This window comes from Triticum aestivum, chromosome 1B (assembly GCF_018294505.1).
Source record: "Triticum aestivum cultivar Chinese Spring chromosome 1B, IWGSC CS RefSeq v2.1, whole genome shotgun sequence".
Taxonomy (NCBI): domain Eukaryota; kingdom Viridiplantae; phylum Streptophyta; class Magnoliopsida; order Poales; family Poaceae; genus Triticum; species Triticum aestivum.
Window position 1 is genome coordinate 475,451,270 of NC_057795.1, and position 16,938 is coordinate 475,468,207.

The 16,938-nt window shown below is 43.5% G+C and overlaps 1 protein-coding gene across 2 annotated transcripts; it reads left to right on the plus strand.

The window, feature by feature from the left end:
• The first annotated feature begins 2,865 nt into the window (after window positions 1–2,865).
• On the plus strand, window positions 2,866–15,295 carry LOC123132496 (uncharacterized). 2 transcript variants are annotated; one of them, XM_044552300.1, is made up of 12 exons: window positions 2,866–3,154; window positions 10,149–10,328; window positions 10,445–10,555; window positions 10,680–11,012; window positions 11,141–11,317; window positions 11,403–11,690; window positions 11,840–11,962; window positions 12,931–13,128; window positions 13,247–13,482; window positions 13,679–13,883; window positions 13,968–14,273; window positions 14,581–15,295. In XM_044552300.1, the coding sequence occupies exons 1-12, from the start codon at window positions 2,975–2,977 to the stop codon at window positions 14,854–14,856; spliced, it is 2,613 nt and encodes an 870-aa protein (XP_044408235.1). In that variant the 5' UTR covers window positions 2,866–2,974; the 3' UTR covers window positions 14,857–15,295. The 2 variants fall into 2 exon arrangements, with proteins under 2 accessions (XP_044408235.1, XP_044408241.1); XM_044552306.1 differs by lacking the exon at window positions 2,866–3,154 and adding an exon at window positions 9,073–9,697.
• Window positions 15,296–16,938: the final 1,643 nt, after the last annotated feature.

The following is a 16,938-nucleotide window of genomic DNA, read 5'->3' on the forward strand; positions in this document are numbered from 1 at the left end:
AGGTCATTGGAGATATTTAGCAGTTTCTGTTTCATATCCTCCATAGACAGACATGGGGGGGGGCTAGCATCCCAATCGCTTGTTAGCACTTCTCTGAGTCCTTCATGTGATTCCCACATCAGCTCATACTTAAAAGATTTTTGTACTTGCACCTATTCTGTACTCCCAAAATCAACCAAAAGAGGTGAGTGGTCCGACGTGGCGCATGTGAGATGTGAAACAGATGCCAAGGAAAATTTGTTCATCCATCCCGCATTAGCCAGTGCTTTGTCCAGCATGCACCTTGTGTAGCTTCCTCCTACAACTTTTTTCTCAAACGTCCAGAAGTTCCCTGAGAAGCCCAAATCTTGCAACATGCAAATAACTATAGTGTCTCGGAATGCTTGTATTTGAGTGTTACTACGCTGCCCTACACCTTCATGCTCTTCCAGACGTAAAACTTCATTAAAGTCCCCCAAGCACAGCCACGACAAGGAGCTCAAAGTACTGATATTTTTCAAGACTGTCCGAGTCTTAGTGCCTCAAGTGTGTTTGTGCCTCACCATATACACATGTCAACCTCCATTTGTACCGGTTCTGGTCCTCAATCAAAGCATCCAAATGATAAACCGAGTAACCAAAAATCTCAACCTTTATTGAATTGTTCCAAAACAGACCAATACCACCACTTCGACCCTGACTACTAACAACATATGCATTATCATAACCCAACCTACCAGATAAAGCTTCTACCCTATTACCATCTATTTGTGTTTCAACTATCACAACAGGGTAGGGGCAAATTTCCTCGCGAAGTCGCGAAGCTCTCAAACCGCCACGGCTTTGCCCATGCCACGACAGTTCCATACAAAGGTACTCATTGGCCTCGGTGGCGCCCGTCGCTCGGGCCCGCCAACTTCAGATCACCTTTTGCCTGTGCACTTGTCTTGATCAAGCTGTTCTTCTCTGATTCATTAAGTGTCTTCACCCTCTTCGGATCCTGTAAGCTGCTAGGGCTAGGTGGTGCCCCGGGAGCAGGGAGGGCAAGCTGATTTGCATGGTCCATGCTGGGAGGCGCTTGAGGGGCCACCTGCAGGACCACATTTGGAGCTCTTTTCATGGTGTTTTCTGCATCTAGCATCTCTAGATCATCTCTTGCACTGTTTGCCGCATACCCATTTGTGTCTTCAGATCTGCCCATCTCACTCCTGCCACGGCCTCCATTGCGTCCTCCTCTGCGTCCACCTCTACGTCCGCTGCCACCACCAGGGCCTCGGCCAGTCCTCATAGTCCAAGTTGCTCTGAGCTCTTTAAACACAAGTGCCGAAGGAGGGTGGATTCCGTTCCCATGTTCTTTGAAAAGATGCCCTAGCATTCCACAAACGGCGCACCAGTCGGGCAACTTTTCGTATTTGACATGGTAGATCTGACGCTTACCGTCCTGGATCATTGAAACAACGTTTTTGAGGGGCTTCATGACGTCGACCCTCACCCAAAACCGGTGGAAATTACCAACAAAATCCTGTGAGTTAGGTTCTGCATAGAGCACCTCTCCAATTTTTGATGCCAGGGACGGCACTAGGTGCACGTACAAATCTGGCACATCATGTATCTGCACCCAGATCTCTATAGAATCAAGCGGAATAGTTGAGGGTTTTGCCAGCCCGTCATACGGTTTGATGATCACTGCATCTCCTCGAAAGTGCCAAGGACCCTCCAAGGTGACTCGCTCCCAATCTCCTAAGCAAGAGAATTGGATCGTGTATAGATTATCTTCCAAGGGTTTAAACTTCACCTCTTGCGCGAGATCTCATGCAGCCCTCATGTTCTTGAAGAACCAAAATTGGCTATATGTCTTGCTTGAGTGAACCCTAGCCAGAGCGATCCATCGAACAGCATCTGGCGGCGCCTCCTTCTCATCGAACACGACATCATCCAGATCTTGCTCCCACAAACCCAACTTCTTCATCATCTTCTCCATCTCCTCAGCATCCCTCTGATCCGCAGACGCCTTTCCTGGAGCCCCGCCAGTGCGGAATAGGAGAGGGTACGGCGGAGGCAGGGAAAGAAGACTCGACGGCGGCGCAGATCGCCTCCGGGAGGACCCAAAACCCTAACGAGAGGGAAAACCTGTACTGCAATTGCACCATGAGCATGTGCAGCAGTAGACACGCTTGCATCTAGATGGGCCGGATACGGGTCGTCAATCATCGTCGACGGCCCAGCCGAACAGCTGTGGATCGTCGCGCTCTCCGCCGGACAAAGCACGTCGTTGGAGTAAACTGCGTGGATGTTACTCAAAAGAAAAGGAGAGTAAACTGCGTGGATCAAGCGGAAGGATTCGTCGCGCGCTAATCCCGACTTTTTTTTTGAAACTAATCCCGACAACTTTTTGGAGATACGCGGGATCATCTGCCAGCCAGGTACACAGACGCAAGCGAATCTCACGAGATCACGTGTAGCAATATTTAACAAGCCCACGCCACCCTCGCGCGCTCAACAATCTGCCGCTAGGAACCAACATTTCCCCCACACGACGTATTTGGCAAGCCGGCTTCAGGAAACCCATGCCACTTCTTCTTCTGTTAATACTGCTACTCTCCAGTACGAGTACTTTAATCATCGATCAGAGCAGCCCCATGTTCAATGCGTGGAGAACAGGAGCCAACATTTAGATCTCCCTGAGAAACCCACCATTAACCGGAGCTTGGACTTTGGCCATATGCCCGTGCCCCGCCACACACCCCACAGTCTCGCTCGTTCCCATTATTTATTTACACACGCACGCACGCTCGTTCTCTCGCGTACCGAAATGGCCAACCAAGGCTCCCTGGACCCGGGGACAGCGATCGAGTAACGGCCTCAGGCTCGGGTCGCCTACTTATTACAGCTGCGTATACACGCACACAGATCATAAGCACATTCATTCGGCCATCGTGTGCGAGCGTAGCGTACGTGGGGGCGAGGGAAGGAGAAGACCAGCCGGCAGCTCGGGATGGGCTGGTTCGCGGTGGCGAGGACGCTGTTCTTGCTGCTTCTCGTGGCGCTGGCGCAGCTGGCCGGGGCGGGCAGGCCGCCGCCTCACCGGATCCTGGTGGACACGGACATCGACACCGACGACCTCTTCGCCATCCTCTACCTCCTCAAGCACGACCGCGCCGAGTTTGACGTCAAGGTAACCACCACTGCTCGCTTGCTTGTATAGTTGCACCCATGGCTGCTGCCGCTGCATGCCTACGAGAGGCTCGCCCGTGTGGCCGTGTGTCCATGGCCATCCAAGAGATCCTGCTGAGCGTGTGCTTTTCTATTACTAGTATACTTTGGTTTCGTGGATTCTGCGCATATTTTCGTCTGCTTCCATGGGATCGCTTTTCTCTCTGGGTGCGGTGATTTGGACGGCAATAGTGAACAGAGCGGTGGGGGAACAGAACAGAAATGCGCGCGCTTTTCGTTCCGGAGCTGAGCGGAGCGCTCCCCTTTTCCCGTGCGGATAGGCGGATAGCATTGCTTGCTCGCGTGCGAGGAGTACGTAGGGAAAAGGGCTGATTCTTCCTTGTACTACTTGCATGCATGGCTGGCCGGAGCAAGAAGAATGCAGCAGCTACTCCGTAGCTTGAGTATTCTCAGTCGTCTCATCTCATCTACGGAGTAGTAGAAGCAAAGAGCTCCTAGTACACGCACATATCTCTCTCTCCTCTCTATGCTCTCTTACAGACTACAGCTAACGGTCTAATCCATCTCGCGGTCTAATCCATCTCCGAATCCCTGTTAACGCGCGTTGTTCAATGCTCATTAGCTCTGTCCGTGTTAGAAGCACACTCGCCTGAAACATTCAAGTATTAGTACTGGAACTGAATAGATGGCCTCTGTCTCTAGGATTGCAAGAGAAGCAAATTATCGTGGCATACAATTTAGCTAGACATGTTGTTACTTCAAAATATTCTGTTTTTCGGGGTGATGATCCACCTAGCTTCATTGTATCGGATGCGATAAACGATGTAACCATTTTGAGCATCAGTAGTAAAGTGTGCCATGGAGGCTTTCCTCAAAAAAAGATAAGGAAAAAAGAAGATAACACAGCACTACGTCGACCGGCCCATGTGATTGAAATAGTATCATTTTTTACAGGTTGTTATGCTCAGATATGGGCGACGAACATGTTATCCTCATATAGCCGGCATATGATTGTGTGTCACGTCACCATATCCTCCCCCGCCCTGCCGCCCATGAGAGGGCTTATCTTCACACGCCCAGCCACGGCCCATGGCGATTATACATTTTTAAAACTCCGGATATTTGATGAATGACCGTCCTTTCGGTGCAAAGAAGATGCGTGATTTCTCGTTTGAACACTGCGGGGCCGACGGGGGGTATAGCTTAGCTAGACGACAACATTTATACAGGTGCACTGGATCGGTGTCAGACGCTGGCCGTGCATGGCGCCATCTGCATGACGCCTATTCTCGCTGCATAAATCGTAGATGCACTATTTGGCCCCACGCCCTTGTTGCAAGGCTCTCAAAACCCCTCTTAAAATAGTCAATACGGCTGGCGCATTTTTTTAAAAAGAAAAAACTACTTCCTCCATGAAGAAATATAAGAGTACAGTAAAGAAATATAAGAGTATTTAGATCTTCTAAAGACTCTTATATTTCTTTACGAAAGGAGTACTGCACAAGCATTAACGCACACACTCTCGTCACTACAAACAAACACACCCACAAAACGCATACCGAAGACCAGATCTTAAAGATGACGAAAACAATATGGATGCCTTGCTATCGGTGGGAACGTCGACTCCCACCAAAAGAATGTTCTGCATTAATGATGCACCAAAGCGTCAAAACCTGATGTTTGATTTTTGGTTCACAAGGATACCACTGAACTTCTAACCATCCATGACGAGAGATGCAAATAAGTTTTAAGAAGCCACTAAAGTACCGTAAGTTCTAACACAGATCATTTAGTATATATTTTTTAGACGTAGGTCATTTAGTATAAATGATAGTGGTACCATGGATGGCCTACCCAATTGGCTGTGCCTGGAGGCGGGAGTTTGGTGGGCCATATTTAATCTGTGTTTTAGCAACGCCAGTGTGCACGCCTTCCTCGTGGACACTACGGGCAGGGGCATCAATTGGAGAGCAACGAAATGATACCCTTCAGACTGCACTGCTGATGTGCTCTTTTTTGGAACCGATCAGTGGTCTGTTTGGTTTTCTGGATGTATGTACAATATATGGAAAAAATAGCAATTAAATAAAAAGTCAAAAAACTCTGAAAATATTTTAAAATAAACTTGAGCTTCCATTGTTCTCGCAAAAAAAATCCATGAAAGAAAATCCCCCATTGACTTGAGGGCAAAAGAAAAACAATAAGGAAATGTTTTTTCCCTGAAGTCGACCGTAGTTTTTTGTTCGTGAAAATTTATATACTGGTGCAAAAGAAAGTAAAAAATATTCCAAAAAACTTATAAAGCTTTTTTATGTTTGAATTATTAATTTTTTCCCATACCGCGCGTATATACACCCAAGAGTCAAAGGGCATTTTCCGGCTGCTATACTGCTAAGATAAAAGCATCTCAATGGCGATTCAGAGTTCTGTGTAATGTCTCTAACCTGAACAATAGCACAGAAAATAGGAATGGAAAACGTTACTAAGGAGATCCCAGTCCTCCCTGCTGATTATCAACGTCCACAATCTTGGACACTAATTAAACTGCCAAATGACAATGGAGAAAAAGACATATCTTTCTTACTAAAACACAATCTCTTAGCTAAGATTTTTTTCATTTCTATGTTTTCAAACTCAACAACAATCCTACGTGGTATGACAACACTACCATATGTGCCGTACAGACGCCCTATGGGTGTCTTTGGTAGCGGTTCCCATCATAGCATTTGTTGTTCCCCTTTGAGACATGTTGAGTACATGCATTTGCTATTGTTTGGTAGCGGTGTATGTGCTGAGACATGTTGAGCTGAGATTTTGTTTGGTAGCATGTATGTGTTTAGATGTTGATTTTAAAGTTCGAATAATTTTTTTGAATGGTGATTTTGTTTGAAAAATGATAATAAAAATTTAAACACATTTTGGAATTCTGATTTTCTAAAAAATTAAACACATTTCGGAATTCCAAGTTTTTTAAAAGTTAAGAAATTTGAAATTCTAAACATTTTCAATTTTTTTGAATTTTGACCATTTTTTGAAAATTTAAGCACATTTTGGAATTCTGTTTTTTAAAATTTAAACAAATTTTGAAATTCTAAACTTTTTTGCAATTCCTAGCATTTTTTTGAGAATCTAGACAATTTTTTAAAAATTCTGAACATTTCTTGAATTTTTTTAAAAATTCTTAATTCTTAATTTTTGTGAGAATTTAAACAAATTTCAAAATTCTGAACATTGTTCGAAAATTTAAACAAAATTTTTAAAATTGTGAACATATTTTGAGAATTTAAACAAAATTTGAAATTCTAAACATTTTTTGAGGGTCAGGGCGAGCATGGCTGCCTTGCACCCTATCTGGACATGCTCAACTCAGCATGGATGAGAGGCCTTTTTGCATGAGATGGGCATAGTCGAGGTGAGCCCATGCCACTGCCAAACAGTCAAAAGTAGGTTCTGTAGGGACCTTTTTGAGCTAATGCACCTTCCATACATCCTACCAAACACACCCTACATGTACAAAAATGTGCATCATCTGTATCGTGGTAATGCATATTTTTTCTTAATAGCCCAAGGTATCTTCAAAGTTAAAACTTTACAATTCTATATGCAGTTTGTGAAAGCGAACAAATTGCAATTCCAACGCAATAATGTACCTCATCGTCGTTCGGTGGTCTCAAAATATCGGTGTAATTTCTTATTATGTTTGAGATGGTTTGTACTTTCGATGAACTCTTACAAAGAGATCTGACTTTTTCGCAAAAAATGACAATGTACCTCACTCACCTAGCCGATCCATGATGTTTCAAAATTCAAAAGTTCTCTCACTTTCACATCTTGCAAACGACCTACTACCGTCGCTTACAATTCTTGATCGCGTACAACATAACCTCTCTTATATTAGAAAAATGGGGATCGTCCGTGTCACCCCTACGACTCCATGACTTCTGAAAAGATAGGTTCATTTTATTAAATTGTGTTACACAAGATGTATTTACCACACCCTAACATTTTATGTCAAACATAGACTAATTGCAATGTGGATAGTACATGAGGATGTTATCCATATTAGGAATTGCCGCTTTATCTCGCACGCACAAATCAATTTTGGGTTTCATATTGTTTGCCACATATGATATCATTTTGGCGCTTGCTCATTTGGTAATATCACAACGACCATATAGCCACATGATTGTCTGAGTTGAAAGTTTGGCAACTTAGTGCAACAACCTCGTCACGTTCTAGACCCGATCATCCTTCCCCTCCTTCTATTGCTCGTAAATCACATGTATCTATTACCTACTAATAAAGTACGGAGTGCTTTTGCCCGTACATCATCATATATTTTTTATAAAAAGTCCTTGATGTTTTCTTTAAATAACTCGTGGTTTAGTACTAAGTCCCTCTCCTTTCTCTCTGCCCAACTCTTGTAGCCACTGTTGCGCGCACATGAGCGCTGGTTAGTATTCTACGTTCAGCTGCAGTAGGCCCAGTTCGTTCTGTTTCAGCCCGTTTAGGTCCCTGATTTTTATTATTTACAGATAATATGTTAAAATGATCATGTTATAACTTTGCAACCGTAACTCGGATTAAAATAATTTTTATATGTAGTTTTACCAAAAAAATGTGTAGTTTCTAATCGCGCTACTAGTTGTTTATGTTAACCAATATAAATTATATTTAGGGCGTAACCTTAATTAACCTAATTAAATGCTATAGAGTTTTTTAGGAAATGTGTGTGTGTGTGTGTGTGTGTGTGTGTGTGTGTGTGTGTGTGTGTGTGTGTGTGTGAAATGTTTTGTACCTAATTTAAATTGACTAAAATGTTAAATGAAGTATGTTAGAAGGGCATGTGCATTGCACCTTTTTCTACAGACAAAGGAGTACCAAAAAAAGTGGGAATTGAACTCATTACCTCCCCTCCCTTCCCAAAGGCCCCAACAAGCTGATCTTGCGTGTGCTTGTGCTAAAAAAGAGGTTCATTCATTAATTAAAAAGTCTTATCTCGATTCTTTTCATGAGAATAAATCAATTTATATACATTTGTAAATTGCATGAAAATCGGGAAACCACTTCAAGAAGCAAGGAGCAGAGGGAGAGAAGGGATTAAATGTATTTGGGCTAGTATGGCTGATTGACTCCAAATAAATGAAATTGTTGGATTTGCATGGATGGTCGCTTCACTATAAATTAAGCGGGATTATAAGTAACACCATATTTCAAGATTGTTGCTACGAGCGAGAGAACATATAATTGATGAATTAATCCTTATTGAGTCCAGCAATCTTCCATTAGTAATCCTTTTTTTAAGACTTTCTTGGGATAACCCCACCAAAGGGAGGAGTAGATTTCAACCTCGGCGTGTGTATCCTTGCTGCTATCAGGTGACACCGTCCGGATATCGTTGTGTCATGTTGATATACGTTTTGTTGTACATGTCAATTACTTCTTCTGTTGCAACGCACGGACATATGTGCTAGTTTCATAAAAAAAAGACATATTATTTTCATCTTGTCATGTAACACTATTTTTTTGTGGGAGTTGTCATTGGAAGGCGTCTAGCCCAGTTCGAAAGAAGTTAATCGCCTTCATGTCGATCTTGTTGTTGACATAACCTAGTGCTTCATGCACTTATTTTCACCTTATATTTTGTGTTTTCAATTTAGTTCAAATTCGTGCGCTTTGTTGTTATCTTTTCATTGTTCTGATTTTATGGTAAGGAAGGTTTGAAAGAGAATAACCCGCAAAAAAAAAAACGGTTTGAAAGAGAACGGAAAACAGTCGCTAGACCGTAAAAAAAGCGAGCTGAAAAAGGCTGCCTCGGACCCCGTTCAGCCGTCCGATGGAGTAGGTGGGGTTGCTCTCCTTCGTCCGTCTCCTCCTCCCCTCTGCTTTCCTCCGCTCGGCTGCTCCCTCTCTATCTGACCCGGGAAGGAGGCGGGGGGCACGTCAGAAACCTCGCCGCAGTTGAGAGAGCTCGCGCGCCGGTCAGCGGAGCTCGGAGAAGATCCTTTGCGATTCCATGACATAGATTCATGGTCGGGGTCTCAGGGACGGCGGCGGGCCATCAGTGGTTGCGGATCGGCGATACAGCACGGCGCCTCCTACCGCGCACGAGGAGAGTCGGGAGGCGCGTCGGCGCGGCGGAGAACGCCTGCGCCCAGCCCAATGTCCGGACAGGAGGGCATGGATGCAAATGGGCGCGCATTCTAACTGCACGCTCGGCCTTGATTCTCCACCTAGCAGCTTGGTCTGTAACTGTGAATCCATGGTCGTGCTCTCGCGCGGTCGTGGGGGGACACAGACGCGCCGCCTGCACGCTGCTCTACGGTCCGTAAGCGCCTGAGAGCCCACCGGAAGCCGTGTTTTCCTTCCTCGCGGCGAGGCAGATACGGCTTGACGGCATGCCATTCTGTGTGCTCCGGCCGGTGGGGTGGCGGCCAGCCGGCCACCGCAATACCAGTCCTTTGCGTGACAGCTTGCTCGGTCGACGGGCGCCGTGTCACCCCTGCTCCCTACTCCTTCAGGAATCAGGCTTCAGACTTCAGAGGTAGGCGTGCCTTAAAAATGGCGTTATGCCCGCATCTCATGTGCGCCCAGAAATTGCTCGATGAAATGCTCGCATGGGTTTTATCTAGTTCAGATTTGCTGATACTAATATACTACTACCTCTGATCCATAAAAAGTGTGGCAGTTTTGAACAAGAGTTAGTTCAAAACTAGTTCAAAACCGCGACGCTTATTTTGGATTGGAGAAAGTAGTCTTTTAGTGCCCTTACGCATTATTATGATACTTTTCTGCTAGGAACACTGATGATTTGGGCTCCTAAAGTTGTTTGTGCAGTAGGTGTAGTTATAGTTGTGATTCCCATAGAGAGAGAGAGGGACAATACCTAGTGTTGTGTGCTCAACTGAACTGAACCACATTGTGCCTTTTTTTCCTGTGTTCTCATAAGTCATGACCCTGTTGTTCGAAATTTTCATTTGCTAGTGTTTTCACAGGCTATAACTATCAGCGCGAACTCATGGACTGATGCTGGTCATGCAGTAAACCAGCTGTATGATCTCCTCTACATGATGGGCCGTGATGACATTGCGGTGGGAGTCGGAGGGGAGGGTGGTATATCCAATGATGGTAGAATTTATCCTCACGTTGGTGGCTATTTCCCAATAATTGACCAGGTGAAATAGATAGGCCATGTCCATCTGATTCTCCTTGCAAGTTCTGCACAACCAAATTCTATATTGCAATTTTACCATGTTCAGTAAAATAACTGTTTGTGACTTCAATTCCTCAGGGAATGTCAACAATAGGGGAGTGTCGATACCGACAATCAATTCCACAGGGATCAGGTGGCCGCTTGGACATCAACGCGAATTATGGAGTTCGACGGGAAATTCTTCCTCAGGTACAGAACAAAGATAGAAACCCACCATTCATGCCTTTTATCTCAAAACATGGTTGTAGATTCTTTGAAGAAGACTGTACTGGAAGGCAGTGCATTTCTTAACTTCCTTTTGGCCTTGAATCAGGGAAATAGAAGTTACTCCCCTCTTCAACAGCCAACAACTCAACAAGTGATGATTGACACCATATCCGCTGGGCCAACGAATGTCTTCCTCGTCGGAACACATACAAACTTTGCGCTCTTCCTCATGAGCAACCCGCACCTAAAGAAAAACGTGAAGCACATTTACATAATGGGTGGGGGTGTGAGATCGCAAAATCCCACTGGTTGCTGCCCCAAGAACGACACATCATGCGTGCCACGACAATGTGGTGATCATGGCAACATGTTTACAACTTACACCAAAAATCCATATGCCGAGTTCAACATATATGGAGACCCTTTTGGCGCGTATCAGGTAACCTAGAGGCACACCAATTGTTTGCAGCCCAGTGTTAAGCATTTAACTACGCTATCTTCTTTTTGAGGAATCAACTATGTCATTGTGCATCTGGATTAGTCTTATCTCTCTATCTGATATTACAGGTCTTTCATTCTGGTATCCCGATCACCCTTGTGCCACTCGATGCAACCAACACGATACCAATCACTGAGTCCTTCTTCAAGGCATTTGAGGAGCAACAGAGCACTTATGAGGCACAGTACTCCTTCCAGTCTTTGAAGATTGCTCGCGATACCTGGTTTGATGACCAGTTCTATACAGTAAGTTTTTACATGTGGTGATATGTTAATCTGCATGTGTACTTGTGTTATTGGTTTAACCTTGTTCTTTTTTGCTTTAATTCAGAGTTACTTTATGTGGGATTCTTTCATGTCTGGTGTGGCACTCTCAATAATGCGCAATGGTCAGAAACCGAATGGCGATAACGATTTTGCTGAGATGGAAGTGATGAACATAACTGTGGTTACATCCAATGAACCATACGGTGTGCATGATGGATCAAATCCATTCTTTGATGGACATGCAAGCCCAAAATTTGATTTATTGAAAGGTGGTGTACATAGTGGTCATGTTCAGACAGGATTCAATGATTCATTTTGTGTTTTGGAAGGGAGCATTAAAGGAAAATGCCAGGTAACTGCAGTTTAGTATATACTTATTACATAACATCAGAAAGTGCAAATCAGTAGAGATATGTGTGCATCTAAAGATTTCATCATTATATTATTGAAGACTTTGGGTTCATCGTTGTATATAACATGATGGGCTAAATATTTTACCAGGATGGATACACCAAAGAGGTGCAAGGTCCTGACTCGGTTGCTGTACTTGTCGCAGTGAAGGCAAAACCTAATAGAAATGTTAAAAGTCCTCTTGATAGAGAGTTTTTTGACCACTTTCTCGAGGTAATTGTTTCTGAAGTGCATGCTTACTTTTGATTTGATCCTCTGTTGTTCTGAATATCCTCAAGGATGTCATTTTCTAACAAAACATTTGTTAAACCTTGGGTCGTGAATAGAAAAATGTGATGACTGATGATGATCCAGAAAGAGCCTTACATTCCTGTCTATTTTATGCACTTGTCAATAGTGGAATTGTTTGCTCTTGAGGCATGCCTAGTAAGTCATTGTTTAAGACGATTGATAAAATAAAACCTTACATTTGTTCCAGACATGTACTTCCCCCGTTGGGAAATAAGTGTCGCTCAAACGGATGTATCTAGATGTATTTCAGCGCTAGATACATCCGTTTGAACGTCACTTATTTCCGGACGGAGGGAGTACATGACAAGCTCTATGATTGTTGAATCTCACAAACAAACTTCAACAAAAGCAGTAGGAAAGTATTTTTTTAAATTTGATTAAACATCTAATTCTGCAATCTAAGATTGCAGTCGAGATGTAAGGGGTTCAGAAGCATAGCAACACCATGGGAATACATAATAAAAAAAGGAGCAATAGGGATGTACTAATAATGAATATCTAGATGGGAAATGAACAATGACTAACATAATTCTCTGAGTGCAGCAAAGCTCTATGATTGTTGAATCTCACAAACAAACTTCAACAAAAGCAGTAGGAAAGTATTTTTTTAAATTTGATTAAACATCTAATTCTGCAATCTAAGATTGCAGTCGAGATGTAAGGGGTTCAGAAGCATAGCAACACCATGGGAATACATAATAAAAAAAGGAGCAATAGGGATGTACTAATAATGAATATCTAGATGGGAAATGAACAATGACTAGCATAATTCTCTGAGTGCAGCAAACAAGTTGACTGGAGAGAATTTTTTTCGTCAAAAAAAAATTCTCTCCAGTCAACTTGTTTGCTGCACTGTTTATAAGTCAAATATTTTTCATCACCACATGCAGGTCCTGAATCGCCCTGAACACACTGGGCACTTCAATTTCACCGATCAGTTTCGTCACTACAAAGAGATTATGTACAAACCTGATTTGAAACATCAGATTAGAGGAAAGCCCGTCATTTTTGACATGGACATGAGTCCTGGAGATTTTCTTGCCCTCTTGTGCCTCCTGAAAGCACCTATGGAAGCAATTGATCTGAGGGTCAGTATCATCTGTGCTAATCTCCCCTTCCAATAAACTTGCAAAAATATTTACAAAACCACACAGTAAATATTGCCTGCTATAAGTCTAATAGTCATTTATGTTATTACATATGCAGGGGATATTGGTAAGTGGCAATGGTTGGGCAAACCCAGCTACAGTAGATGTTATCTATGACGTTCTTCATATGATGGGCCGTGATGACATTCCAGTAGGACTTGGGAAAATTACTGCACTTGGCGCCCCTGACCTTGGATGTGAATACGTGAAAGCCATACCACATGGTTCTGGTGGTTTTCTTGACACTGACACCCTTTTTGGACTAGCCCGGGTGTTGCCCAGAAGTCCTAGAAGGTACCAATGCATGGTTTTAATTAATGAATTAAAAATGCACGTCTTACATCTAGATATCTTGGGGTCTCGTATCAAAAATATGATTTTGCAGCCTCATTCTGTATGCATAAAGACAAATCTGGATATTACTAGTGGCACACAGTCAAGTATCACAGAAATGTAGACCACGTGGTACCTAATCATGTTATTTTATCAGGTACACAGCAGAAAATTCAGTAAAATATGGTGCTCCAAGGGACACGGCGCGCCCTGAGCTCAGGCAGCCATTGGCTTTTGAAGTTTGGCAACATATTAGAGAAGAACTCAAACCAACTGACAAGATAACCATCCTGACCAATGGTCCTCTCACAAACATAGCAAACATCATTCTATCTGACACAAAAGCAGAATCAGTAATTGAGGTTAGTTCCAAAAGCTTTTGAGATTTACATTACTTCAGCTCGGTGGAAATTTATTTGACTAAAAAGTTTCAAATGTCTGAGCAGCACATTTTTATAGTCGGGAGTCATTTGGCTGGCGGAAATGGAGATCGAGGCAATGTGTTCACTGTTCCATCAAATAAGTTTTCAGAGTTCAATTTCTTTCTTGACCCTCAAGCTGCCAAGGCGGTTGTAGAATCCGGTTTAGACATCACTCTCATTCCTTTGAGAGCTCAACGCCAGGTGGATTCTTTCAAAGAAGTCACAAGATCGTTGTGTACTGCTGAGAAGACTCCTGAATCATTGTTTGCATACCAGTTGTTGCTGTCAATGCAGAAACTGCAAAAGAATAACCAAGCATATCATCACATCGTAAGTTGGTTTTACAGGTTCTATATCCAAACTGCCATAATGGGAAAAACCACTTTAGATAACGTTGTTATACATACAGTATCCAAATAAAAGGAAAAAACTTCCATAGTAATTTTATCTGGATTGTCTAGTTTCAGTTAGCATCATCTATATGTAACAAAGGTCTGTCAATTATATATCAGTATATCACAATTCAATAGTGAACGAAACCACTTTAGTTATTTCATTTGAACAGTTCATATTCAAGTCGTATATTTGTAGCAGCAAATTTGTGATTTCCCCTTATTTTTGTTTGTCACCATTGCAGGACATGTTCCTTGGTGAGCTTCTTGGTGCTGTGTTCTTGGTTCAGCAATCGCATCTGAATCACTCGATCACCCAAAGGGCTATCACTGTTAGATCTGGTCATGTAAGCATCGATGGTCAGACCATCCTCCGCCGGACGAATGGAAAGGTAGTAAAGGTGCTAGATCATCTCAACGCGGATGTTTACTACACCGAGTTTGCGAAGCTGCTCAATGCAAAGAAGCAGTCTGCGGTCGTGGGTAGCTTTGATGAGCAGAAAAGAATGTGGAAAAAATGACGCGGTTCTGCCAGATAGTCTGGCGCATGGAAAGGAAAATAGAATTCTCGCTTGCCCTCCTCCTTTTGTTGTAAAAATGTCAACACCGCAGAGCTCGCCGGAGGAGAAGCTCTTTTTATTATATCTGTCTTTCGAATACCTGCTGCTGCTGGCTTGCTGCAAGATGGTCGCCGGTGAGAAAGAAGGGAGTCATGCAAAAAGGAACGGCAACCAAGATGGTGAAGATGCGACTTTTTTGTTTTGCTTGCAATGATAGTTTGGTTTATGGTTTTTCTGTTTGTTGAGAAATTGGAGGGTGAAATCCACGTCCTGTAAGGAAATAGTTGATTCTCTTATGCAAGGTAGTTTTGTGGTATGATGATGATAGAGGATTCTGAAATTCCAGATGTAGTATGGTTCAAAACATTGCATATATACTGAAATTGGCATGATTCGGTAACCCCTCGGAATTCGACGGCCCTTGGTTTGCTCCCAGAACCATGGCAACTGACGTCGTGTCCATTCCATATCCTCTGAACTAGCAGACAGATCACCTTGGGTCCACAAATCCAATAGTTAAGGACATTCTCATTCTCTATAACACTATGCTTCCTAGTTTTATAGAGCCCACATTTAAGTGAGGTTTCTAGTTGAAATTGAGTCATCCGATTTTGACCGGGTCAATAATTTCTCAAAGCTCTCTCATTCAATTCTTTTATACTATATACTATGCTTCCTAATTTTTAAGGCCTCACAATTAATTGAGATCTTCAATTTAGAATTGGGTCACCCGATTTTGACCGGGTCAACAATTTCCCAAGGAGCTCTCTCATTCAATACTTTAATTCCATATTTTTTCTAATTTTGAAGCTCTTTCATTCAATTAAGGTATTCAATTTTGAATTTTGTTTAGCCGGGCCAACTTTTTTTTAAATCAATCGGTAACAACCGGCCTATAAAAACATATCAATCCCGTGCACCTCCCACCACCTAGAAAAAATAAACACCGCCATGTGATACTTTTTTTGCGGGGGTAAAGGAGATTTTCATTACTCACGGGGCCCTCTTAGCCAAAGCCAAGTTTACAATGAAATCTAACCCCGAGTACAACCACACTGCAGTTCGAGGGGTACTACGGCCGTATGCGGCAAGTTCATGGCTAACATTATTATGCGAACGACGACAAGGAGTGAAAGAAATCTCCCTATCCTCAGATGAGGCCAAGCTCTTAATCTCCTGGATCACAAAGCGATGTACTGATCTATCATCGGATTTTGCTGTGACCAGCGACACTGCCTCGACACTATCTAGTTCTACCGAAATTGGCAACTTCGGCCGGTGGAGGGCTAGCTCCAGCCCCTCCCTACACGCCGCGAGCTCGGCGTCCAACGCATTACCACATGTACGAAGTTCACGGCAAGCGCTGGAGATGATGTTTTCCTAAGAGGATCATCCCACCTCCTGCCATACTTGTAACCGGTATAAAGCTTTTGTCCATGTTAAACTTGGTCCAGCCTATACCAGGGGTGATCCAGCTCAGCTCCTCTTTAGCTAGGATGCTGGCTGTGTGTGTTGGTGGCGCGGCTGTCGGTGTCAAAACCGGTGGATCTCGGGCAGGGGGCCCAAGCTGTGCGTTTGAGGATCGATGGTAACAGTGGACAAAGGGACACAATGTTTACCTAGGTTCGGGCCCTCTTTAAGGAGGTAAAACCCTACTCCTGCTTGATTATATTCGAAGAGTATAGAGGTCACACGAGTTGATCTACCTCGAGATCGTGGTGGCTAAACCCTAGATGTCTAGTCTACGAATATTCCAATGATGGTAATGATGATCTCTACGGACTAAACCCTCCGGTTTATATACACACCGGAGGGACCTAGGGTTTGTATAAGGTCGATTTCATCAGGGAAGGAAACAATACACCTAGACTCTAATCTTGCCGTTCACGTATGGAGAAGTCCCACCCGGACACGGAGGATGGTCTTTAGCTTGATCTTTCACGGCGCATCCAACCTGGCCCATAATCCTTGGCCGGATGCCTGAGGACCCCCGAATCCGGGACTCCCTCAATAGCCCCCGAACTTGCCTTCAATGACGATGTA